The sequence below is a fragment of the Bactrocera tryoni genome, chromosome 3 (genome assembly GCF_016617805.1).
Source record: "Bactrocera tryoni isolate S06 chromosome 3, CSIRO_BtryS06_freeze2, whole genome shotgun sequence".
Lineage (NCBI taxonomy): Eukaryota > Metazoa > Arthropoda > Insecta > Diptera > Tephritidae > Bactrocera > Bactrocera tryoni.
The window spans coordinates 9,228,968-9,256,572 of NC_052501.1; the positions used below are offsets into that span (position 1 = coordinate 9,228,968).

Genomic DNA, 27,605 nt, shown 5'->3' on the forward strand with positions numbered 1-27,605 from the left:
GTAGGGCTTTCTGGTAAATAATGTAAATAATATATGATGTAATCCATAGTTAGTGTAACAAAATTATTAACAAATTTGTAAATATATGTTTGAAATTAAAACTAAGGGGATGACATGGGTCCTTGTTCTCCATATACACTTGTTTGGAATTCGATGTATTAAAATTATTCGATATTATTCTTTTTCTATTTTAATAATGTCATTAAATCACTCTTTCCTTGAAGTGAATGAGAATAATATTTCTTTGAAGTATAAAATTAAATATATAGTGGAGTTTAAATTTTTATGTTAATTATTTAATTAGAGCAAGATTGGTAGAAGTAGTGGAGGCAAGCCTAGATTTACCAGTACTTACCATCACGCGTACAATGTGCAACTTGGCAGTACTCGTATTTTTTTGTTGCCTCCACAATAGCATAGACATGTTGTTGGTTGGCAGCACATTGGCATTAAAATTTTGAAAGCGGTACGCATCGGTCAAGTTTACTGTTGGTTCGCGCGGTATATCGTGTGCTGCTGTTTAAATATTTTACCAAATTGAATTGAAAAGGCAACAAGTGATAAAAGGTATAATTAGTGAATAAATTTATGTTTGAATAAATAAATGTAAATAATGCATATTTGAAATTTTATATATATACTGTTCAAGTGTGTAGTGGCTGTAACATATCTTTATTTCGTGAATAAAGTTAAAAGTGGTGGGGGGCTGGGCGAAAATACTGCTCAGGATGCTGGGATCTCCCACCCTATCGTATTGTGGAACTGCGACGCTAAAGATAAATTAAGATAATTTAGACAATAATTAAATCAAGATAGATTTATTCCTGGCGACGCAATTAAAACAATATGCGTAAAAATGCTAAAGTATATTCAATAAAGCTTTATTTTAATTATTGCGATATTATTTATTTAAAAAAATGTGCACGATAGTAAATTTAAAGACTAGTTATTCATATTAACTGAAAAAATAAATACAAAGAGGGAATGCTAGATGTGCCAAATCACGTAGGTACTCTGTATATGAGACAAAGGACAAAGGCAAAACAAATAAGAGGGCATACATGCGCCTTTATTAACAAACAAGTGTCAATGAACGCATGAGAAGATGTGGTGCATCACCGTGTGAAATGATGTAAGTGAGAGACAGCACAAGGCCACAATAATTGGAGAGGAGAAAATGTATATATCTGTACATACTATGTTTGCAAGTAAATACTCAGTGGTAGCATTGGACCTTTAGCTGCGCATATTCATGTGCATATTAAGTGATTACCAGTGACCCATAATTACTTGAAGGTCGCCAATATATTTAATAATATTAATGGCACGGTAAACAAATATGCAATTATGTAAATATTCAAAAATCTACCAAAGGAAGATCAACAAAAACTAATGAAATCTTCAGAGCTTTTTTTGTTTATAAGTATTTACCAATTCGAATAGGCTACATACATATGTACATGTAATATGTGCTTATCGTACCTACAAATTAATATAGTTCAATTGTGCGGCAGCAAGTTATACCGGTTTTGCGAATATGAACAAAGAGTGAGGCTATAATATACCCATGTGTAAATATACACATATATTTAAATCGTTTTTATGGTTGATACGGAATGTTTTGCAACATGCATCTGTAATATTATAACATTACCGGTATATAATAAGGCATGTGGAGTGATGTAACTTAATCTGCATCGACATGGACTTAAAAATATTTCAAAATAATAATCTGAAATGATCAGCAGTAATCTGCTCTGTATTTAATTATATATCGGGTGATTTTTTAAGAGCTTGATAACTTTTTTAAAAAAAAAAACGCATAAAATTTGCAAAATCTCATCGGTTCTTTATTTGAAACGTTAGATTGGTTCATGACATTTACTTTTTGAAGATAATTTCATTTAAATGTTGACCGCGGCTGCGTCTTAGGTGGTCCATTCGGAAAGTCCAATTTTGGGCAACTTTTTCGAGCATTTCGGCCGGAATAGCCCGAATTTCTTCGGAAATGTTGTCTTCCAAAGCTGGAATAGTTGCTGGCTTATTTCTGTAGACTTTAGACTTGACGTAGCCCCACAAAAAATAGTCTAAAGGCGTTAAATCGCATGATCTTGGTGGCCAACTTACGGGTCCATTTCTTGAGATGAATTGTTCTCCGAAGTTTTCCCTCAAAATGGCCATAGAATCGCGTGCTGTGTGGCATGTAGCGCCATCTTGTTGAAACCACATGTCAACCAAGTTCAGTTCTTCCATTTTTGGCAACAAAAAGTTTGTTAGCATCGAACGATAGCGATCGCCATTCACCGTAACGTTGCGTCCAACAGCATCTTTGAAAAAATACGGTCCAATGATTCCACCAGCGTACAAACCACACCAAACAGTGCACTTTTCGGGATGCATGGGCAGTTGGCCACCAAGATCATGCGATTTAACGCCTTTAGACTATTTTTTGTGGGGCTACGTCAAGTCTAAAGTCTACAGAAATAAGCCAGCAACTATTCCAGCTTTGGAAGACAACATTTCCGAAGAAATTCGGGCTATTCCGGCCGAAATGCTCGAAAAAGTTGCCCAAAATTGGACTTTCCGAATGGACCACCTAAGACGCAGCCGCGGTCAACATTTAAATGAAATTATCTTCAAAAAGTAAATGTCATGAACCAATCTAACGTTTCAAATAAAGAACCGATGAGATTTTGCAAATTTTATGCGTTTTTTTTTAAAAAAAAGTTATCAAGCTCTTAAAAAATCACCCGATAGTATGATGAATCATCGGTAGAATGAAAATAATCTATTGGAAGTTATGAGTGTACTTCCTTTTAGTTGCAGCTGAAGATAAAAAGGTTTTAAAATAACTCTTATTTTGTTAGGTAGGAATCTGAGTCAGCATTAAGTAAACAACAACCCAGACTGAAAGTTTCTATATATCAACCAGTAGCCGCGAAATTGCTTACAAATGAGATATGTTTTGAGTTTAACTATTATATAAAATCTCAACTTGAGAAAGCCAGCTAAGATATTATAAATATTAAATTATTAGCTCATGCTGTGATATTTCATATTAAGCCAATTGTATTGAAGCTCTACTGAATTATTATTAAGCACTTCCGTATGTTGGTACAAAAACAAGCCTTTGCATACACATCTAAATATATGTATGTACTATGTGTTATTATACATATATTCTTATTTTTTATAAGGATTTGCAAAAGTGACTTCAATCAATTTTTAATACTTGTTCTCTATTTCAGATTGAATTTTATACGTTTGTTTCGACGAAAGATATAACGATAAAGTTACCACAATGGATTGTGGCACATCAACGGCTAAATATGTGCTGTTTGCATTCAACACTGTAGTTGTGGTAAGTACTTGTGTAAATATAATACATGAATTTATAGTAACGAAGCAGAGAAATGAATAGAATTGTTTCATACCTTTTTAACAAGAAATTGACAGACACGGTTATATCTTAATGACAACTACTTTTTGAGCTGACACGACATATAAAGTAAAATAATATTCTACACGTTTAATTTTGAAAATTAGAAATAAGAAATAATAAATAAGCATAATTTGATTATATGGTTCTTTAAATAATATTTTTTTGTGCATTATTGTGCTTGCTTTTGATATCCTGAACAGGGTACAATAAGTTTGTCGCTATGTTTGTAACACCAAGAATATGTATTATTTCGATAAGCAAAGCCGAATTTTAAGCAAAAATCGCAAAAAAATTAGTTTGCCGGAACTCATAAACATACATATTCACATTATAATAATAGCAGCTGATAACTTGTTTAATGCCGACTTCATTTTTTGTGTTGTTGCTACGTTTACTACATTGCCTTCCCATGCCAACACGATTGTGAAGACAAACCGGCTCAGTTTTGAATGGAATATTTAAGTATGTGTAAGTGTATGTTTACAAATATAATCATACATATGAATATACAAGTATGCACATAGATATAATAAACCTAAAAACAGCAGCGCTTCGTTGATATTTTTGTTGTTGACTTAAAAATTCAGCCCAGTTGTTTGTGCGAACGTTTCAAGAAGAAATTCGTCAAATCTACCAAAATACATAAGATTTTTCGGTAATACCCAAATATTTTTCTACTATGGTGACATCATCAGCAGCCAGCAGCTCGGAGCCAGATATTGAATAAACCTAGTAGATAAATACTCATTACATACTTTTATGTGCATAAGCTTGTAGAAAACTGCGTAGAACAGCGTGCATAAAATATAAAATTGCGATAAAATTATGTGCAGATAATGAGAGTAAATGCTGGAGTCAGTTTACCATAATAAAGAAAGGAAACATACATAAGAATATTAAATGAAATAGACGTTACAAACTTTCTACGAAGAATTTTTTTTTATTGGTTTTAGAAAAAATCATATTAAATTTGAATTTTGCACTTTGCGTCTGTTCATTCTTAACACATACTTATGTATGGATTTTTCTTATGAAAATGCAAATAAGTTCAAATCGGAATTAGTGCTTTTCAATTTAAATTCTATTAGCGCGTTAAGTGACTGATTTGTCAACAAAAGCATTCCTGTAAGTAAGAAAGTGATTAATTTTCGCTGATAATTGCGTTTCACGTGATCGGAACATATTATTTTATTATAATTCAACTTTTCTACGGAAAATGTCGATTTGAACAGATTGATAGTGAGCAATGCATCCATATACATATAACTATAATGAACTATATTAATAAAATACATACATACATACATACATACATTTGACCGCATAAGTATGCGTACAGCACTAGAAAATGTGAACTGTGAATTGGTGGCTAGATGATTAGAATTTTTTTGTTTTAAATAATTTTTGTAGGGAAATACAATTCAAGCTAAATCGTAAGATGAATATTTACCCGGTCTTATAAGGGAAACTATATCTGATTGCTCAGTTTTTACGGCAGCTATGGCATTTATAGTGGTCCGATATCGATGGTTCCGACAAATGAGCAGTTCTTTGGAGAGAAACTGGAGTGAAAGAGGACCGGGGCAAATTTTCAGATCTATATCTCTAAAACTGAGGGGTTAGATCGCGTATATACAGACAGACAGACAAACTTAATATAACCTGCACTGGGTATAATTATAAATAACAAACGTAAAATATTTTTTCTAAATATAACAAAGTAAAGTGAAAAAAACCTACTAAAAGTTGCTAGCTCAACTCTTTTTTTAGAATAGTGGAATGAGATAATTGAAAATGAAAATTACCATTAAGCATTGAGGGAACTAAAAAAGCCAACAGTGAAGTGCAAAGTAAAAATATTATTGCAAAAAAATAATAAAACGGAAGCGGCAAAAGAAAAAAAAAAACAACAGAATTTAGAGACTTTTTAATTATTTGTAAAAACGTTGGCACAAGTGTATTGGGGCCAACGGAGATTACCTTGGGGGGTCGTCAAAGATTTTGAAAAATAAATTACGAATTTTAGAATTATGAACAAAGTCTTACTATTTTTTGCTTATAATAGTAGTTGTTTGACCCAACGCCTTTTGTCAATTGCCAATGCCGAATTTAATATATATTCTCATGCTGTTTCGCAAATGTTTTTATGTATGTATGAATGTATAGTATGTGTATGCGTAGACTAAATTGCAAACCATGCAAACATTATATAAATCTGAAAATCTTGTTTACTTGGAACGATTCAATTACGCGCGTAATAAATGAAGGAAGTACATCCATATATACAAATACACAGAATACATCCATACATACACACACATATTATTGAGGGTCTTATATCGCTTTATACACGTACTGCTAACAAAAAGCATAGAATAAATAAAAGCTTATGTAGAACGCTTCAGGGGCAGTACTAAAGTTACTGCAATGCACTCAAAGATAAAAAATCCACGTTATATATTATATTTTTACATCTGTATTTAATAATAATTGCATGTGAAAGTCACGAATATGAGAGCACAAGTAATTTTTGTATGCTATACATACATATGTATGTATGTATGTATGAATGTATACTTATGACGCACTCGAAGCGAACAATACAATCAATTTAACAATTATTCTCCTACTTCCATCTTCCATATACTTACATACACCATTATTTATGAATACATATACGCTCGTTACAAAGTGCTCGGAGAAAAGCTACAATTGTCAGATTGGCTAATCCACATTATTATGGATGTACTATATTGTACAGGGCGCTTAGCTTGTATGTAAAATCAAGTTAGAAGGCGGCAGTGTAGTTGCTCGATCATTTTTATGTGGATTTTTATATACAGCTTTACTATAGATATGTATTAAAAAGTTGCACACTTTGACTTACACCTTGTTTGAAGTCAATTGTTTGTTAAACTTAATACTGGTATATTTTCAAACCTCACAAATGAACAACAAACTATTCTATAACGCTTTAATATTTCATGTATGCCAATCTAATATATTTATGACAGTTGCTTGTTCCATGTATGGCGGTATAATCACCTGCTAGTTGTCTTCGAATCGCCAAGCGTTACCTTTCAGCATATCGAGCAAACTATACCGGAGGCTCAAACGAATGGGCGGCTCTGGAGGTGCGCAATATAGCTATGATTCTTTCTTAGAGAAGAAATTCTGATTGATAATTGATTTTTTTTAAGAAAATTTTATAATTTATTTGTCATTGCAACCATTCACAATAGTAAATGTGAGCTAAAATATACAAAACAAAAATTGGCAGCATTGAAGATAGAAGTTATACCACTTTAATGAGGTATTCGGATAATATTCGCTTGATCAGTTCAACTCGAAAACTTTGTTGTTGCTTTCACCTGTATATTTTTGACGAGTGAACAGACAGACCAATCGAAGACTGTTTGCTATGAATGGATTATTCTTTAAATATATTCGCTTACTATTTCATCCCGACACAGAATCAGTGCCCATGAACCGGGCATCTTCCATGTGGAAGGGCACAATATCAGAGGCAATAATTTATTTTTTTTTCCTACTCACTGCTAGTCGTCACCTCCCCCCTCTCATTGTCAACTTAACCAGGCAATCGCGGTTTACGATTATTCATTGTTGCTTTAGTTCGTCATTTGTATATTTATTTACCCATTTATTTATTTGTGGAATATTTTTTGTGGAATAAAGATGTGTTGTTTGGTATACTTACACCATATAGGCTTTTTTATGAGTACCTAAATCTACAATGAATGTATGTACATATGTAAGCTTGTATATTAATTACGATGATGATACATATATTATACATACATATACTATAATTGGCCTTATTTCTTGCTTTTCCTTTTAGAAGCTTGTACTCATTAATATTGGTGGATGAGTTTATTTTAAAAATAAATACAAATGTTAAGAAAAGCTATTTCTAATTTCATGGGAAGCTAATCGCTTTTACTCTCATATGTGTTTGCATGTGTATCTCGTTAATTGGTTACCCGCTAATTGTGAAGATAATTAATAACTACCTAATGACAAAAACTAGTTTTAAAGGGTTTTTAAATAGTTAAAAAAACAACTGCCATTTTTTAAAAATTCCAACGAAAACAGCAATTTTCAGTCGATAATGCTTTAAAACCAAATAATCGGGTTTCATTTACGCACAGAAATTGCTCACTATTTATACTAAATATATTTTTTCGTTCAGCTTCTCATAAGCAAACAGTTAGCTCCATTAATTGCGAATCCACTAATCAGGAAAATGACTTTAATTCCGTTTCCGTTCGCTGTGAAATTAAATGTTTTGATTTCAAGAAATACTTCAAACTGATCAAAATCTCCAAATTGCTTTAACTTCATTTAAGCAATTAACGGTCATTACCAAAAAAAGTGTAGAGTAAATATTTGAGTAGTTAGAAATCTAAAAGAACCGCTATTTCAATGAATGAAGGCATTGGATTAATTCTAAACACGACACAATGTGTTCAATGTGGCTTTGTCAGATAAACTGCGGTCATTCCTTCGAGTACTTGAAAACCGATTAGACTTTGACTTACATAAACAAGCGGTCACTTTTAATCATTAATATGGTAGGTTTCGTAGTTGTTTCTTTGTAATGGCTACGGTTTTTTATGTTTAAATGTGGTTTTGATAAAAAAGTACTTAAACTGCGAATTATTGCCCTAACTCGTTTTGTATTTGTTCAATTTGGTGTTAAAAAATGTAATGTTTTTTCTTTTCAAAGTTAGAATTAAATTTTTTAATTTGTTAATTACTCACTGATTTTACACCCAAGCCCTATCCTTGCTAACCTTAATGAATCCTGTGTTGAACACTGAGATTCAAAAGATTGTTTAGTGCCTTAACTTGCGGAAATTATAACCGATGAATTAAAACAGCAAAATAAAAGAATGACTTAATTTTGACCGGTCAGTTTATTAGATTATATGCATAATAAATAAGTTTTCCATACCAGAATATGATTTTGATTGTTCGGCTATGCTATGCCAACAGGTGCTACTACGAATCAAGAGACAGTGGCTGTCCGATGGAAGAGAACATCTCAGCTTTGAAGGTTTGCGACTCGGAACCCGTCGGCGGATGCAGGGGAAGAAGAAGACCATCACTCTGTTCGAGAGATCAGGTGGAGAAGGACCTGGCTTCGCTAGAATCTCGAATTGCGGCGAAATAGCGAAAAGAAGAAGCGACTGGCACGCTGTTGTTAACTCGGTTATAAACGCGTTAGCGGTGTCTACGGCAGTAAAGAAGTCCAATCTGAACAATTTCTTCACATATCATATCGGTTCGATGCCGAATTTAGTGAAGAGCTTTCTATACAAGGAATTGAATTTGATCTTCAGCTATATGCTATAGCAGCTGCTTGGGGAAAAGAGAACGTGTACAAAATTTCAGATCGATATCTGAAAAACTAAGGGACTATTTGCATATATACAGACTGACGGACAGTGACTCAGCTCGTCACGCCGATTATATTATACATATGTATGTATATAAAACGAACTGCAAGTAAATATAAATACGGTTTGTTACTATGTACTGTTTACCCCTTAAATTTCGAATATATGTACATAAGCAAGTACAGATGTACATTAATAGCAGCTGCTGTGTATCCAATGCAGTGTTCTACATAAAATTTGGGGCAATAAAGAAGCCGCTGGTTCAGTGCACCTCAACAAAAGCGAGCGTGAGCGCTTCTCGATCGATTTTCGCTGAAAAAAGAGCAAACAAATTACAGGAACTTTATTAGTGTATTTAGAAAATAAATTTTATGAGAGTATTTAAAATCTTATCCTTATAAAATTTAAGCTATTTAATCTAGAACATATCGAATGAAAGTGATTAGATAATTTCTGAGATGAATTCCACAATTAAATTTTGGTTGTGTACCCTCCTTTCCCCGCGCTTTAAACGGCTTCCACTTTTTTGATATGTTTGTGGTTTTTGTGGTTTTTGATGGCTATAGCCATCCAGTATGTTTTGAATGAGTTTGTGTTGTAGTCTCTTTAAGGTCGCGTGAAATTCGGAAGAAGCCTTATATGATGACTAATGCAGCTGACGCACATAATGTGCCCAAATTCATACATACATTCATCGCTAGTGATTTATTGCCGCCATTCATAAAAGTGGAGCGAGAACCGTCTCCCAATTACGCTATAAAGTAAAGTAAGGGTATCAAAAGGCTACTCTGTCATATGGTATACTGCAAATGAATGAACGTGAGCTAAATTAGTCTGAGATTAAAAGCAGTCAGTTTCATTCAAAAAGTTTACTACGTAAATTATTGAGAATAATTGAATTGGAGAACGTGGCGAAAAGTTATAGTTGAGGTTAAGTTTGTGCATTCGCTAGAACTTTTAATAAGCTTGAAGTATTTCGTAAATATAAAAATTATATTGGCAGAACTGAAATATTTTCTGCATAGCGGACTTCAACTGGTCAGTCGGAGCTGGTTAAAGAGTATAGACATGACAACGCTGATGAGCTTGCAAGAAAAGGCACCCATACCCAAATCCCTTGACGTCGTACACTCTGGCGCTGGACTCGCCCGTGCTCAGTAATCATTGGTCAGCAAAAAACACCCGTGGGGTTGTGAAAGCCTCCTGGTCCATGGTGCAACGCAAAAGGTCCATGTTCATGCTCTTAGCAAGGTTAACATGGCCGCAACTATAGGTGTCCTAACTGGACACTGTTCCATTGGCAATCAGGCGATGAGGCTAAAGATTTTAGAGGACACTCTCTGGCAAAGTTGCAGGGAGGAAGGTTAGGTGGAAACATCTAGACACTTTCTCCTTCACTGTCCAGCTTTCGCTAAACTAATTTTGAAGAATCTTGGTTGCCATACTTTCTACAAACCCTGCGGGTTGGCTGGAGTCCTTATTGGCCAGTTTAATACATTTGTGGCTGGGTCTAGGCGCTTTATAGATATACGACAGTCTTTTTGATCCCTACATAGGAGTTCTGGGAATCACAACGGACAAGTGTCTCTAGCAATCCAACTGTGATTATTCGTGGTCACATGAATATCAGCCTTTTACCTAATCTTCCATAACGAAAAATGGTCTGATGCAATCAAATCAGATGATTAGATGAACTAGGCTGACTTTTTTCTTGATTCGTTCGCAAAAAGTTCCATCGAAGATCTGTTTGATTTAATTGATTTTGATATGGTCAGTCAAAAAGATTAGTTAGAGCGCTCGCTATTATCGCCAATATTGTCTTACAGATAAAGCATTTCTTCTGGATGCTAGGGAACCTTGAAGACTCTTTCGGAAGCGCACTACAAACACCGAAATTTGTAAGCTGGAAACTTCTCATCTAAAAAAGCACCCTGTATTTGAGCAATTGCAATCAATGCTAGACATGCAGTCTTAATAATTCAATCTGGCAACACTGTAGACCCGAATAATAAAGGCATAAACGCTTGACTGCCGACGAGCAACAATGACTCTGCCGCAGCATCAGCAAAAACAAGTGTGTGTGTACTTATGTATGTATGCACATTGGTGGAGAGGCATAAACACCATAATTCAAAAGTACTGTGTTGACGTTGTTTTGCGCTTTGCTGGCGATCACAGCGGCAATTGCCAAAAAAGGGGGATAGAAGCAAAAAAATATCGGGCACAAAAAGGCTTCAGACAAACTTAACTGTCTGGAACTCCGCGTACATGTCGGTTTTAATATTTTCTTGTTTTTGTTATGGCGCATTATTTCGTCCTTTCCGCATACATTGCTACGCTGTGACGTCATTCTACTGAATGCCCAAACCTCTTGCCATTAGCTATTCTCCCAAAGCTCGCTAAATGTATTTCTATAAAAAAGGAATTATGGGACAACAAAAATGTAAATAACGCAAAAAGTGGGTAAGAGAGATACGTGAAAAAACGCTTGCTGTGAGTTCTAACCATGGAATGAAAAAATACCAAACCGAACCCAATGGTGGCTGGTCAATGTTTTTAAAAGCAAACGGCTGATGTCAGTCTTTGGCGCCAAAAACGCTGATAGCAACAGAAGATTTGGCAATCACATCACGCGGATTTAGATATACATATGAACTTATATATAAGTATATACAAATATATACAAATACATACAGACATATGTAGGTATATATATAACCATATATCCATATGTATGTATGTGCAGTCAACAAAAGCGTCGTTGGCGGCAAACGAAGGCGTCATTTTACCCAGCTATGTATATAAATATGGGGAATTGGTTCTTGTTAGTAGTATTGTTTTCCCATATACATACATATATGTATGTATGTATGTATCTTATGTTTTGCTGCTTTTGCCGCCATTGTTTCAATTACACTTGAGCGTAATTTGTAAACATTTTGGGTATGCGATAAATGTCTCCCAAAGCACGCTCGAGAAACCCTAGGAAGCATTGGCGTCGTCGAATTTCCATTCAATGTTGTCATCATTTCCCCCACCTACTCTCTGAGGACAAAATGCATAGTTGCGCAAAATAATAGTAATTTATTATACTTATGCGGGAAATGTTGCTATATATGTATGTGCATATGTATGTTTGTATGTAATATTTATTTTAACGATTAAGTAAGCCGCGTCTGATCTCATTGGAGAGACCGAAAGTAATACGAGTTCAAAGCAAGAACGAAAATTAGGTTTTCTAATTACTAAATGTCCTCGAGTCAACCAGACACAATTCCGTGTTTAGTCCAGTTAAGTAGGTCCGAGTGTCGTGGGAACAATTTTTATGTTCGTCGCACAAAAGAGCCTTTAACAGATTGAGCTTGTTTCTATTTTCACCAGGTAATAGTACACCAAACTATAAATCGTAATAAATATTTTCAACTGCCGAAACACTGAAATTTCTTAATATTTGCCAAGACTAATTTTTAAGCAACCATTTGCTTGGAAGTGCTTCGTGTTCGAACAACTTTTGTTGGATTCGACTTATCTTGAAACACCCATGCGTTCGACTGTTTCTTACTTTCGGGCACATACGTATAAATATACGATTCATCACCTGTCACGTTGTCACAGACGTGTTTCGAATCACCGATATCGTATTTTGTTAACATTTCTCTCGACCAATTGACTTAGCCTTATTTTGAGTATAGAGAACAATGTGTGGGATTCAACGTGAACAAATATTTTTTACAGTCGAATGTCCATGCCCAATGTTGAATGTATGCTGGTCCCACTAATATCCATAGTTATCTCAATCTCACGATAGGTCACAGGACGAACTTGCAATATCAGTTTGTTGACAGCATCAGCAGTTTCCGGAACAACAACTGATTTTGGACGACCTTTTCAAAATTCTTCCTTTACGATCTCGATTGAATTCACCAAACCATCGATAAACACGGTTCCTTGATGGAGCTTCATCATCAAAAATGGAATTAAATTCATCTATGCACTCTTGATGAGTTATCTACGTCGAAAGTTGTAAAAATAATCGCGCGAAAATGTTCGAAATTTTTGGCCGAGAAAAATATTTTAAGTTACTGTAGACAGTTCAAATAGCACTCGTATCTCAAAAAGTTTTGAGCATGCATACAGCAGGTGCATCATAGCTATATGCTATAGTATTCCGCTCTAAACAGTATTCATGGAGATTGTACCTTTGCCTCGGAGAAAAATGCACGCAAAATTTTATGAAAATATCTTCTAAAACAAAAAAGTTTGTCATGCAAGAACTTGATTTGGATCGGTCAGTTTGCATGTCAGCTATGTATACTATATACTATAATGGTCTGACCTACGTTCTGAAATTTCAACACTGTCTTTGATAATAATCTGAGTACAATTTCATGAAGATATCTTGTCAATTATAAAAGTTTTCAGTAGAAGGACTTGATTCTGATAGATCAGTTTTTAAGACAGCTATATGCTATAATTATCCGATATCGGCGATTCCGACAAATGATGAGCTGCTTGAGGAGAAAAGGGCGTTTGCAAAATTTCAGATTGATATCTCCAGAATTGAGCGTCTAATTCACATATTTACATACAGGTAGGCAGCCGGACATGGCTAAATCGACTCAGCTCGTCTCCCTAATTGCTTATATACATACATACGTACACATGTACATATGTATGTATATACTCTTTAAAATTTCCGACTTTTCCTTTTTGAATGTTACAAACTTTATAGCCCTGTTAAGTCGTTGCAAGAAGGGCGAACTAGGTCTTACCATATACGAAAACCAAGACGAGTGAAGCCAAGCTGCCTATAAGCTCGCTGCCAGTCAGTGTGATAAAACTAGCAAGAGATAATAGCCTAAAGGCAGATATACAGTATGTTGACACCAAAAAATGTGATTGTCAACGAAAGTGTCAGTGATGGTAGCACAGAAATAACATCAACAACAGCAACAAGCATAATCACATCAGCATGTGGCTGGCGTGCAAGAATCTACTGCTGTCTGTCCCCCCTAAAGTAGGTCATAACTTGACTTGTCACTATGACGAAGCAAACACACACTTATGTATTTGCATGTCCATAGCTATACGCTAAAGCGGCAACATCCTTCCGTTTCGAGTAGTTGTTGCACACAAAACATTTGCTTTGTTGATTTGGCAGCTTGTGGCTTCGAAAAAAGTGGAAATAAAACAAAATATATAGAGCGGGCATCCTTCGGCATCTTATATGTGTGTGAATCTGCTTTTAGTACAACAACTTTTTGCAACTACTGTCAGCGTGTGTGGTATTGGCTTGCGGCATGATGAAACGGCGAGTGACAGTGGCATCACGTCATCATCTCAATACACAAATACAACAACAAAAAGCCAAAGGAAGTGAAAGTGTTCAGTGAGACGATTTTATAAGGATTCAGATGTTGTATGCGACGATGAATCAGACAATAGCGGAGCGGGTTTTTTCATATAGACAGTCGATCATAATGGGATGTGTCCATATTCTTCTAGGAAATATGTATGTGCATATATAAGATTATATAGAGTGAATACTGTCAAGCAACAACCAACGCATATCTTTGGTCGATTCTGCACAGGATGCTAGCGCTTAACGTTGATGCAAAAGGTTATTTGCAGCTAAGAAAGTGGATCTATGAAGTAATGTGAGACATGTCTATTATATAAATCCAATCTTGAGTTAATTTTGGGACACTCTTTAAATATATGTATGTAGTGATATATGATCCTTACAGTATGTCCGTCAATCGTCGCAGACTTGTTGGCATATACCATAGACTTGACGTAGCCCCACAGGCAATAGTCTAACGGTTTCAAATCGCTTGATCAATTGACTGGGCCATTTCGAGAGATAACGCGTTCACCAAATTTGGTTTTCAATAAATCGCTTGTAACATTCGCTGTGTGGCTTGTGGCGCCGTCCTGTTGGAACCACATATTGGCCAAGCCGATATCTTCCAATTCGGACCAAAAATATTCGGTTGCCAATGAGCGGCAGTGATTCCCATTCACAGTAACGTGCCGGTCTTGATCATCACGGAAGAAGTACGGCTCAATGACGCTGTCGGCTCATAAACCGCCCAAACCGTAACTTTTTAGGGATGCAATGGAGACTCATGGAATACCTGTGGATTGCTGCCTGACCAATAACGTATATTTTGCTTACTGACGAAGCGATTCAGCAGAAATATGCCTCATCGCTGAATCGCATTTTCAAGTTATTGGTCAGACCAATTCACGAACATACGACGATTCAAGTAGTCAAGCGGCTACAGTTCTTGCGTCAATTTGATCTTGTAAGGATGTACAGTGCATCACTAAAGTAAGTATGCAGCAATGGTATCACCATGGTACAAAAGAAATAAAATTCAAAAGTAACAATACGAAAAGAAAATAAAATTTTATTTATTTTTCAAAGTCTTATCTACATATTTACAACAAAAAATAATACAAAAGTAATTCTGTTTTTAGCCAAATCGGCTTAATATCAAAAAAGTCTTAAAATTACATCACAAAAATAAGTATGCATTTAATCAAAAACCGAATTCAAGAAAAAAATGTAATATTATGATGAACTGTTAATATTTCGTTGGATAGCCTTTACTCTTTTTGACAGCTTTTAACCGCGATGGCATAGAGTTTACCAGGTTCTGAGTCAGAGAAATTGGAATCTTCCCCCATTCCTCCATAAGCGCTTTCTTTAAGTCATCTTTGCCTTTTATTTCATGTTTCCTTATTTGTCTGTCAAGATGTTCCCACAAATGTTCAATAACATTAATATCTGGCGATTGAGGTGGTGTTTTTAGCTGCTTTGGTGTGTTATACAACAGCCATTCTCTGACAACTAGAGCTGTATGCTTGGGGTCATTGTCCTGTTGGAAGACAAATGATCGCTCAAGCCCCAATTTTAATGCACTTTGCTTTAAATTATCCTTCAAAATGTTAAGATAAACCATTTTATCCATTATTCTTTCAATCACAACCAAATTTCCTACACCAGAAGCCGCCATACAACCCCACACCATTATTGAGCCACCACCATGTTTAACAGTACCGGTCATGTTTTGAGGATCGAGCTCTGAATTTGCTTTTCTCCATACTTTTCCACGTCCGTCGGAACCAAAAATATTAAATTTACTCTCGTCAGAGAAAATAACGGTATTCCAAAAGTTTTCGTCTTTGGTTTCGTGAAGTTTTACAAATTCAAGTCTTTTCTTTCTGTTAGTACTATTTACAAATGGCTTTTTACGGATGTTCCGACCATGGAAACCAGCAGTATACAAAGCACGACGAATGGTTTGGGGTTAGAAGTCTTGCCAGTTTCTTTTTCTATTTCGGCCTGTATTTTAGGGGCACTTATTTTGGGGTTTTTCTGTACCTTTCGTACAATTATTCTGCGTTCCTGCTCCGTGAAAATTTTCGGGCGCCCAGTTCTTGGTTGATTCTTGGTATTACCATCTCTTTTAAATTTTTCAATAATTTTTTGTACTGTGGCGTTGCTTTTGTTAACGTCTTTTGCAATTTGGCGTTGGCTTTTTTTATCTTTGTACAATTTTATTATTAAATCCTTCATATCTTGTGAAAGTTCTTTGCCTCGAGGAGCCATGACCAAATTTTTAACTAAAATTCACTTTATAACTTTAAAAAAGGTTCGTGCCTACACAACGAAACAAATTTGTAGGTCTTTCTCGCAAATAAATCACATAAAGACTAACGAAATACATAAATTTGCGAACTGCATACATACTTTTGTTATATGATTTTTACCGTTTCCTATGAATTGACGCCAGACAAGATAACGGGAATATTTGTAGTCATCGCGTCTTTTATATTCTTGGAAGAAATCTTGCATAGCACTTGCATACATATTTTGACAAAAAAATTTCCAATTATTTTGGAAATAAATTCACATATTCGGCTGTTAATCATGGTGCATACTTACTTTAGTGATGCACTGTAGGTCAAGATCTTTTCGCAAAATTTGTCACAATGGCGTCACGGAGATGCCCAGCGTTTGAGAACGACGTGTGAGTGACTGATTTGGGTCTTTCTCAATTGATGCGCTAGCGGCAGCAATATTCTCGACACTTCGAGCACTTCTTTGTCTCACTGGCACGGGAACATTTTGTACTATGTTTGTGGATTCAAATTTTTCCATTAGACGTTCTGACAGAAAGATTATGACGACCATAAATTGGACGTAGTGCTCTTAAAGTTAAGGCCACTGACTCCATATTTCGGTAGTAAATTTTAATAATTTCGACTCCTTGTTGGATCGTATACCTCTCCATGATGAAATGGCAAACCATTCTGAAGAGAAATGGCAAACCATACTGAAGAGAAATGTCAAAAGAGCTTGGAAAAGATATGGCGTCTTTTGCTGTCCATCAGTCTACTTTTGTAGCTTCCCTATTGAAGAGCCAGTTATTTCGCTCACAGAACTCGATTGCTTAGTGTCAACTATTGCATAAAAAAACACATTTCGTTTGACTGCTAAATTTGACACATCGTTTTGTAATTTTTGCAATAAAATATTTTTTTTTTTGCGCTCAGTTTCATGTCTCCACCAAGGTGAGGGTTAAAGGTGTGACTTTTCAAATAAACCTTCAACGATTTTTTTTATTTTGTTTTATTTTTTAGTTTTAAAACCTTTAAGTTTTTATGAAAACTTAAACTTACTCATCAGCTTACCTAACCCCCCGCCGTTGTTGCAACGAGCTTCGAGTTCACAACGCCAAGCGTCAAGCGTTTTAGTTAAACTATCTCTCTAGCGAGAGCATACTATGTGTTCATGTGCATGCGTGTGTGTGTGTTTGTGTGTGTGGCAATTAAGAGACGCCTATTAACATTTGTTTAATTAATCTCAAAGCGTTCATTTACACTTCTGCAAAGCGTTGGCGTGTCGGCAGAGTTAGCGACAGCGGCGCTGCATGAATTAAATACACTTAGTTGGCGCTCCACAAACAATCATTGGCTCGTCAACTTACATGTAAGTATGTAAATACATACTTACATGTACATATACATACGTATACATTTATGAGCGCTGATGAAAGATAGATGCTTTGACCGCAGGTGGCTTCTGCGTGCGGTGGGGCAGACCAATGTGTGTGGGTGTTTGTGTGCGTGTGTGAAATCATGACTATATTTCCGTAAAGTTACAAATGTCGTTGAAGTTTTATACATACTTATGTAAGTAAATGTAAATATATACATAATGTAGATATGTGTATTTTTACATATTAACATGCATTCGTCGCGCCAGTTGTGCTTGGCACACTCATTTACCTACAAAACTGCTCGCTAACGAATTGTGAGCGATGCCAGTTACTAGCTGTAATTAAATAAATTTGTGTGTTGCACGAGAACAACAACAAAGTGAGTGCGTGAGTGTGTTTTGATGGCGCTATGTCATTGGGGTTTAAACACATTCCATGGTGGGCACAGCCGCGACGGCAACGGCGACGGCGACTGCAAGCGCAGCGGTGACAGGGCGCAAATTTGGCATATTTGGAGCCAAGGCGGGCGGTTGCGTTAAACTAAAATACGCACACATATGTATACAAAAACATTTGTATTACAACTGCAATCTGCACATACTATATAACGCTAGATATCCCCCCCGGATATGCGTTAAATTTTCCATTCAGAAAAATGTTTATAAAAAATGCTAGAGCTTGGTGCGAGTAACAGTTTCGGAGATACAGCCTTGAGAACTTGTGCGCTCGAGGCTAGCTAGGAGGATTTTTTTCGATTACAACTATTTGAAAAAAAGTCGCGAAATTTTCACTGAAATTAAATTTTTTTTTTGTAAAAATGTCTGCCAAAAATCCGATTTTCAGTTTTTTCACTTCGTACAAGTTCTAAGTTAGGGTTTTAACTAAAACATGTATTTTTTCACTCTAGTTGATCCTGTAAAGAGTTATCCTGCTAACGCGGACGCATCTTTTTTCCGAGGGGTCACCGGAAATAGCGTCGCAATGGCCGAGATTAAAATATTTTTTCTTTCCAAAAATTTCACAATTTCTTTGTTAATTGTAGTAAAATATTTTATTTTTTATAGAAGATGAAAATTAGTTTAAAAAAAGTTCAATTTTATCCATAATTACGGTTTTTGAACAGATCACAAAACTGGTAAGGCTTTGATTGGTTCATTTGTCTTAAGATTTTGTCAATTGAGTTTCCGAATTCATAGAAAACATTTAAAACATCGGACGTCTAACTAAAATAGTTTCTCGAAGCAAATCTCTCATTCTGCCATTGGAAGACAGCTTCAAACTTAAGAACCCAAAGGTTTGTGGGACAATTTTTGTTTCTCAAGTAGGAACCAATGTGCTAGAGCTCTTCGATATGGCATTTTGCATGGTATTTTGAAAGCGTTGCCAGATTGAAAGAATACCAAAGAACAAAACGCTTTCTCTTGATTTTTTATTTTTTCTATTTTTGTATTACGAAGTTTTATTAATTTTAATTCCGTCCGCGGTATTAAGAATATATTTGGAAGGGATTTCTGCTTGATAATATGCTTCGTTTTCCATCCCGATCATTGCAGTCTGTTGTCAAATGAGAGTAAGAAAGGATTTTATGCGTTCGTATACCAATTTGTAGAGTCAGAAATTCTATACGATTTGCTGGTTGAATCAAACAGCATTATTGTTATTGTTCTTATGACAGAGAGATCTAATTTGGCGCAGATTCCATAGAAAGAAGTGCCGTGAAGAGGTCAAAATCTCATTTTGATGTTCCTCGGTATGCTGGAGCTGCCCTTAACGAGTGATATTCCTTAATGGTCAATTGCGGTGTTTATTAGTTGTACAGCATTCCTTTCTTCGTTTTTTTTTGCGCCAACCAGCAATATTCATATGTATGCGTACGTATGTATGCCTTAGTTTTCCCAAGGTCTTATCATTTAATTGTTGCTGCATTTTGTTGCTAGTTTCTAGTTTTCGCTCCACAAATTAACATACTCGTAGTTTATTACACCCGGTCGGTGCATTAGTTTTGGCGGTTGGTTTACTTCATTTCAATTTCAACATTCTCGAATTCGTTATTACCCACTGGTGGCACTTTTTTATGCTGACCTCATTACTCCCGGCTATACGGAAGGTGGGGAGGGTAGGCGTTGTTCTAGCAAGCAAAATTATAACACTTTGCATTTTTCATTTGGTCCGTTGCGACGCGCCAACAATGGCGGGTATGAGTAATCAAAGAGCGATATGTACATACATACGTACATATGTAAACGTATTTATGTAGGTATGAATGTATGTACATGGATACGTAGCTTCGTAGCGAGTACATGAAAAGCTTGCAGCTTGTTGCTTCACAAGGCAGCGTGACTGGTGTCAATCTGCCTGATCGGTGGCAAGTACGTGTGAATGTATACACATACACATAAATATACAAACAGTAGCACGCACTCAATTATACCCTAAGTGCGTTGTTTCTTTATCATTTTAGAATTGTGCTTTAATGTTGTTGTATTTTTAGATATATACATATGTACGTGTACTTCTATCTTTCGTGTATTTGCTACTCTTATTATGCTGGCATTATGCTTCTGGCTTTGCGTGCGCAAAGTTCATTAGCACTAAATACACTAGTTGTTGGTTGTTTGTGAAAGTACAAAAAATATAAGCTAAAAAAATTATAACCTCAAAAAAAAATGTAACCTAAAAAAGAAAAAAAAAAATTATGTAACCAGCTGTGCACAATCATTATGCTATAACTCTGCATTTATCTTTTTCTTACTTGCCGCTATGCCACCCAAGCGTCTGCGGTTCACTTCAAATGACACCTCAAAGTTCGCATTTCTTTCACAGTCCCACAGACGCCAGTCGCCAACCGAAAAGACCAAGTGAAGTCAATCGGGTCTGCTGGCTTTTCAACTTTTCCGTGAAGCGCTGAAGTATGACTCCCATTAGGCAACTAATTTTCTCCATTTCTGTTACTTCTCATTTATTCATTTATTTGTATTATTTTCTTCTAACTTTTTTAGCACCGTAGAGTCTGTATACATGTGTATGTATATATGTATGTAAATGATCAGCGTGACTGGCTGAGACGATATATCCGTCTGCATATAATTAGTTTTTGAAAAATCGAAAATTTTGCACGCTTCAAGCAACCGATATAGCTGCCATATAAACCTTAAAGTTCCAATTCATGTTTTTGTATGTAAAACTTTTTCATTTATGAAGGGTATGAACTTTTTTCTGGTTTTTTTCCAACTTGTGTTCGTTAGTTTTTTCCTACTTAAGCGCACCTAATTAATTGGTTATGCCTTTTTTTACTTTCGGTATTCACTTATCGGTTTGTTATTTCACAGGAAAAATATTAAATAACAAATTTCTTTAGGTCTACATGATCACGATTTGTAATTTGAGCTGTTTTTTCCGCAATTTTGAAAATCTTATACAGTATATCACTCAAGCACGTTCTTGCTGAATCGGCATGAACAAATGAAATTCTTATTAAACATCATAGCGCATTAGATCTAATGATGTAATTATCATGTTATGACTGGAAAGCATGCCCGATAATTGGTATTTAAGTGTGCTCTGTCCAATCCACAAAAAGGGAAACCCCACAGTCTGCGCCAACTACCGTGGGATCAGCCTCCTCAACAACGCATATAAGATTCTATCAAGCGTATTGTGTGAAAGATTAAAGCCCACCGTTAACAAACTGATTGGACCTTTTAAGTGTGGCTTCAGGCCTGGAAAATAAACATTTGAGCAGATATTCACCATACGCCAAATATTGGAAAACAGTCTGAATGTCTGTATTTGCTATCCTCGCAAAAGGAATACGAAGTTGACTTCGAGCAATATCAAAAGTTCCGTCGGGATCGGGAAGGACCTCTCCGAGCCGTTCGTTACCAATTGATGTTTCAGACAAGGCGACTCCCTATCGTGCGACTTCTTCAAACTACTGCTATATAAAATAATTCGAGCTGCAGAGCTGAATAGAGAAGGTACAATCTTCTACAAGAGTAGAGTATTTGCTGCTGTTGCTGCTTCTTCAATTAAGACAAAGAAACTAAGACCTGGTGGTGAACGAGAACAAGACGAAATATCTCCGGCATCAAACAAACAGTCGTCGCACTCGCGACTTGGCTCCCACGTCACTGTTGACAGTCATATCTTAGAAGCCATAGATAATTTCGTCTACCTTGGAACCATCATTAACACCAACAACTACGTCAGACTCGAAATCCAACGCAGAATATCTCTTGCCAACAGACGCTTCTTCGGACAAGGAGTAGGCAATTGAGAAGTAAAGTCCTCTATCAACTACCAAACTCTGCAATAGCAACAGCGAATATCGCAGTCAATGGAACGATGAGCTGTACGAGTTATATGATGAAATTGACATAGTGCAGCGAATTAAGAGACAGCGACTAGGCTGGCTAAGTCATGTCGTCTGAATGGATGAAAGCGCTGCAGGTCTGAGAGTATTCGACGCAGTACCCGCCGTGGAAGCAGAGGTGGAGACGATCTGCACTCCCGTTCCCATGACAGTCGGCCACGGCCACGGAATTCAACTCGGCAGAATTCTGCCGCTACAACAACAACAACAACTTCAGATCTTCACTCCGTTGGTCAGGTGGAGAAGGACCTGGCAACACTTGGATTTTCCAATTCGCGATCCAGCGAAAATGAAAGTGGACTGGCGCGTTGTAACCGCGTACTCGGTGTCTACGCCATGAAAGAAAAAGAAGAAGGTTTGGTGGAAAGGATACGGTTTTGAAAATAATTTCGATTTTTTCAAGATGCTCTGATGTAAATTTTGTAAACAAACGTCTTTTATGTTAGGGTAGTCGGTGTTTTGCAAAAACACAGAATTTTGACAAGTCTTTCGAGCATTACCCGAATTCTTATTGCAATAATGATTTGTTTATAGTTTTTGGACTTGTGTTAATTGTAAGCCGAAAAATCCGCCTCACAGCCAGACACTTTTATCGGCGTCCACGTGAAATTCGGCTATGGAATCACGGGATTCTATTTTTTTAATTAATCACAAATTTCAAAACGGATTTAAATCCTATAAAATTTATTAAATAAAAAGCTTCTCAAAAAGTTTTTTAGAAACACGTTTTTTGAATTGCAAGTGTATATAACCCCTAAACTATTAATCAATTAAAATGATTCACTTCCTCTTATTTATTTTTCATTTTACTATAACCATTTGTTTATGACTTTAGCTTTACATACTGTTGAATAGCAAAGGGCAGCATTGTGTTAACTTTGTTATAGCAAATATTTGTTTTATAACTCATTGTGGGTCAAGTGTTGTCTGCCTTATTTGCACGTACTTCAAACATACACACATGCACACATACACACATACTTATATGACTGCATTTGCATGTGTGTACGCTCATGTGATGTTTACCTCTCCGCCCGAAAATATTTACAAAACGCGTCAATAAGTGGGACTTTTATTCGCGTTTACTTGAAGAAACACCTCGACTTTCACATGCTGGTACATATGTTTGTATGTCCACATACATACATATAAACTTGTTTATACATACATTGTATGTACCCATATACATACATATGTAAATATGTCTATATGCGTGCTTATACAAGGGAATCATTTTGCAAATGAACAATCGCAGGTGTTTTACGCCCGACATGGTTGATGCATACGTGTACACCACACACACCTACTTACATAAATATGTACATATGTCTGTTAACTTCTGGAAAAGGTGTTTCCCTTAAACAGCCCAATGAAATAATGTCATCAAGTGCAATTTGTTTAATATTTTTCATTTTGCATTCATTTTGCATGCATCCGCGGCCTTTTCTCGCTTGCTTTTTTGAGTACATGCATTTTTTCGTTGTTTTTATTTTGTTTATTTTTTTTATTTTTTTATATTTTTTTTTATTTTTTATATTTTTTTTTTTTTTATATATTTTTTTTAATTTTTTGTTGTTTGTTTATTACATACATATGTACATAGTTCACCCCCATAAAGCAAATTGAGTAATACAATTGAATGATTTTGTTTTTTGAGTTTGCCACATGTATCAAATTTAAATTGATAGAAAAAATAAACTATACTTTTATACAAATCAAACTAAGCAGCTTTCAGGCGTGTTATCGGTGCAAATATTTTTTAAAGAGAGTTGCCACGTCGTGAAAAAATGTATATCATAAGGGAAACGTGCTCTCGCAATAACCCCGAAAATTTGAAGTGGATCCGACAAACTAGTTTTTACGTGTATGTACATATGTACATACATACATATGTACATTGTGTGTACATAAGCGTATTTTTACCCTCTTGGGTATACTTATTAGGTACTGATCGGATTTTTGAATTTTTGAAAGAAATTTCCGTTTTTGAGTCACTCCGAAGTGTAAATTTGTTCACAAAAAAGTTGCCTTTTTAAATTTAAGAAAAAAGTTTTTTTTGGAAGTAAAAGAATTAAAAAAAATTTTTTTTGAAAACAAAAAATATTTTTAAAAAAATATTTAAAAAAGTATTTAAAAAAAATATTAAAAAAAAATATTTTGAAAAAAAAAATATTTTGAAAAAAAAATATTTTGAAAAAAAAAATATTAAAAAAAAAAAACATTTTGAAAAAAAAAAATATTAAAAAAATATTTTGACTACTTCTTCAGTCATTGCCTGTATTCGTCTATAGCAATATTAGTTTTTGTTGGAACCCGAAGTTGCGATAATTTTGAGCAGAAAATTTTTACACCGCGTTACCCCTTTTTCGAATGTCCTCCGGGGACTCCCTTGACCCCTCCAAGGGAATTCAATTTTTTTTAATTAATCGTCGTTTATTAAAGAATATTAATTTTTTAAAATGAAATTTTTTTTTTATTTATTTTTATTAAAAAATGCTTCTAAAAAGATTTACTAAAAAGCGCATTTTTCCAACTTGTACAAGTATATAACCCCTTAAATCACGCATATTTCAATACTACTTAAAATACCATTTTACCGCTCTACTTACAGATTGTCGGTCTTTTGGGCATCGTCTTTGGCGCGCTCATACTCAACAGTATCGGTGTAATCGAGGTTGATGGCCATGTCGGTTTCCCGATACAGGCAGTTTTGCCAATTATGCTCATAACACTCGGTTCGATTGTGGTATTCATCGCATTCTTGGGCTGTTGTGGTGCCATACGTGAATCGGTCTGCATGACTATGTGCTATGCCGTCTTCCTGTTGGTGCTGCTCATTATACAGCTAACAATTGTTGTACTACTATGGACCAATAAGGATAAGTTCAACAGTGCCATGGGCGAGGTCATCGATAAAGCATGGGATAGTCGTAGCAAGGAACCGGCCGTCTTCGAGGCTATACAAGTTTCAGTAAGTGTGTTTAATTATAGGTATGAGTTCATTGGTTTTAACATATCTCCTTTCTTTCGTTTAGTTGAAATGTTGCGGCAAGAATGGCATCTCCGATTATGTGTTATTGCTACAAACGCCACCCGCAAGCTGTTGTGAGCACAATGATTGCTTGAATCCATTAAACATTTATGGTGGTTGCCGTAGCAAATTCCAAGAATTCATGTCCTTCAGCACTGACACAGCCAAATACGTTGGCTTGGGATTGATCGCTGTGGAGGTGTGTACAATTTTTCCAATAATTGTTGTTTTTTCTTTATTAAATTGTTTTGTTTATTTAACAGTTGGTTGGTTTCATCTTCGCCTGCTGCCTGGCCAATAACGTGCGCAACTACAAGCGCCGAAACGCCTACTAAGCGCGACTCAAGCCCACTCCACTCGCAAATGTTCCACAAATTTTTTTATTTTCTGCTTCTTGATGTCGTGATGTCGTCATAAAACGCACATTTATTTCGAAATATAAAATAATATGCAATTGTGTTTGAAGTAAACCTTTGATTTATGAGTACGTATGTATATTTTTTGTTATGAGAAACATACAATATACACTCTGAATATAATTTTCTATGCATGTCTTATGAAAAGTTAAGCTGATATGAACAATTGAAAGTCAAAAATTGATCTAAATTCACACCTTTAATGAATTTAAGTAAAAAGTTGAAACCAAAATTCTCTTTAAAAACCATAAAATGGATATAAATACTTACGTTTCTAAGAAATCTTACCGAATATGCCTGAAATGAACAATATGAGGCCATGAATAAACCACTTTTAATATACAAATACATATATACCATATGTACATACATACGCTGTACCAAAAAAGGAAGTCAAAAAGTTGAAAAATATGGCGTATATAAGCAACAAAGAAATCTCAAGAGAATTTAAGACAAGTTGTATTGTTCCAAGTGAATTGAATATATGTCTTTATTATAAATGTAAACAATAATGTTATCGACTTGAATTAAACTCTACGCGAGATAATATGCATTCACAGTTTATTATTATTATATGTATTCTATTGGATATAAATAAAAGTATATATATACAGATATAGATATATATGTAAATGTTAGTTACATTATCTACAAGTTATGTTGAATTAATGTATATTTGATTTTATGCCTTTTTACATGTTAAACTAAAGCGAGTCCGTAGCTTGCAAATTATTTACCATATATGTACATATATATGTATGCATGTACACTTTTAAAAATATATATATGTATATAATATACACATTTACGAAACGACTATGCGTTTGCATGCAACGAGCGTTAATGGTTCGTCTGTCCTAAATACATTCATACATATATATATGTAATCAATCACCTTTTGTACCATTTTTTTGAAAATCCACTTACCCAAAAGTAATTATAAAACTTTTTTCAACTTGAAATTCCATACAAAACACGAATATTTAAATAAAAACGACAAAAAACCGAAATGTACAATTTTTTATTTATCAAGTATGTTAAGTAAAATGGAAAATTGATACTGTGATCCTCGAGAAATCTTGCCAACCGACTTCAAAAACACAGTTTCGAGAAAAACGCGTTTAAAGACAGCACCTTAGCCAAGCTAGCCTCGAGCGCACAAGTTCTCAAGGCTGTAACTCCGAAACTAATACTCGTATCAACTTGAAAATTTATCACAAGGACATTTAGAAGTGCTATATTGAATTCTTTTATAAAAACTTTCTTATTTGTGAAGGGTATTACAGCTTCAGGACCGAAGCTAAAATTTTTATTCTTGTTTTCTTTCATATTTGAGACCAAATACGTCGAGACTCGAATTAGTAAAACAGCTTTTGCTGATTGCATTAGAATTAGAATTTAATTATATTACGTGGACCTAATAGGTGCTCAAACAATAACAATTAATCAAAAATTAATTAATTAAAATTATGACCTATCACAATACTATTTACATATGCATATTCTTTCGTTAGTTTGATAATTATAGCTTATGTCTCACTATTTATTAAGAATTCAATTGATTACAGACAAACAACCTATAATAAACGAACACAATTTACACCAACACTATCTTCAGTTGCTTTGGCATTAGCAATCGAAAGTGAAAGCACCGACAACAACTCTTACTTCTACTTTTACGCATTCGGAACTTTTCGTTGTTTACTGAAATACAATATATCGTGTACTTATGTATGTATGTATGTATGTATAAAAGGAAATCCGAGTAGTGTAGATTATTTTGTAAATATTTTATTTTGTTGGTGTTAGATTTTCTTAAAGCAGCTTTTGTCAATTTAAGTTACTGCGGATAATTTTTGATTTTTAAACCAGTTGATTCGAGACTCGAACTTTTTATTTTCTTTTAAGCAACC

At 35.1% G+C, this 27,605-nt stretch overlaps 1 protein-coding gene across 1 annotated transcript; it reads left to right on the forward strand.

Moving 5' to 3' along the window:
* The first annotated feature begins 448 nt into the window (after positions 1–448).
* LOC120770951 (23 kDa integral membrane protein) lies at positions 449–26,579 on the forward strand. Its single transcript, XM_040098664.1, has 5 exons — positions 449–567; positions 3,249–3,361; positions 24,857–25,216; positions 25,281–25,475; positions 25,540–26,579. Exons 2-5 carry the CDS (start codon positions 3,302–3,304, stop codon positions 25,609–25,611), a joined length of 687 nt encoding a protein of 228 aa, XP_039954598.1. The 5' UTR covers positions 449–567; positions 3,249–3,301; the 3' UTR covers positions 25,612–26,579.
* The last annotated feature ends 1,026 nt before the right edge of the window (positions 26,580–27,605 follow it).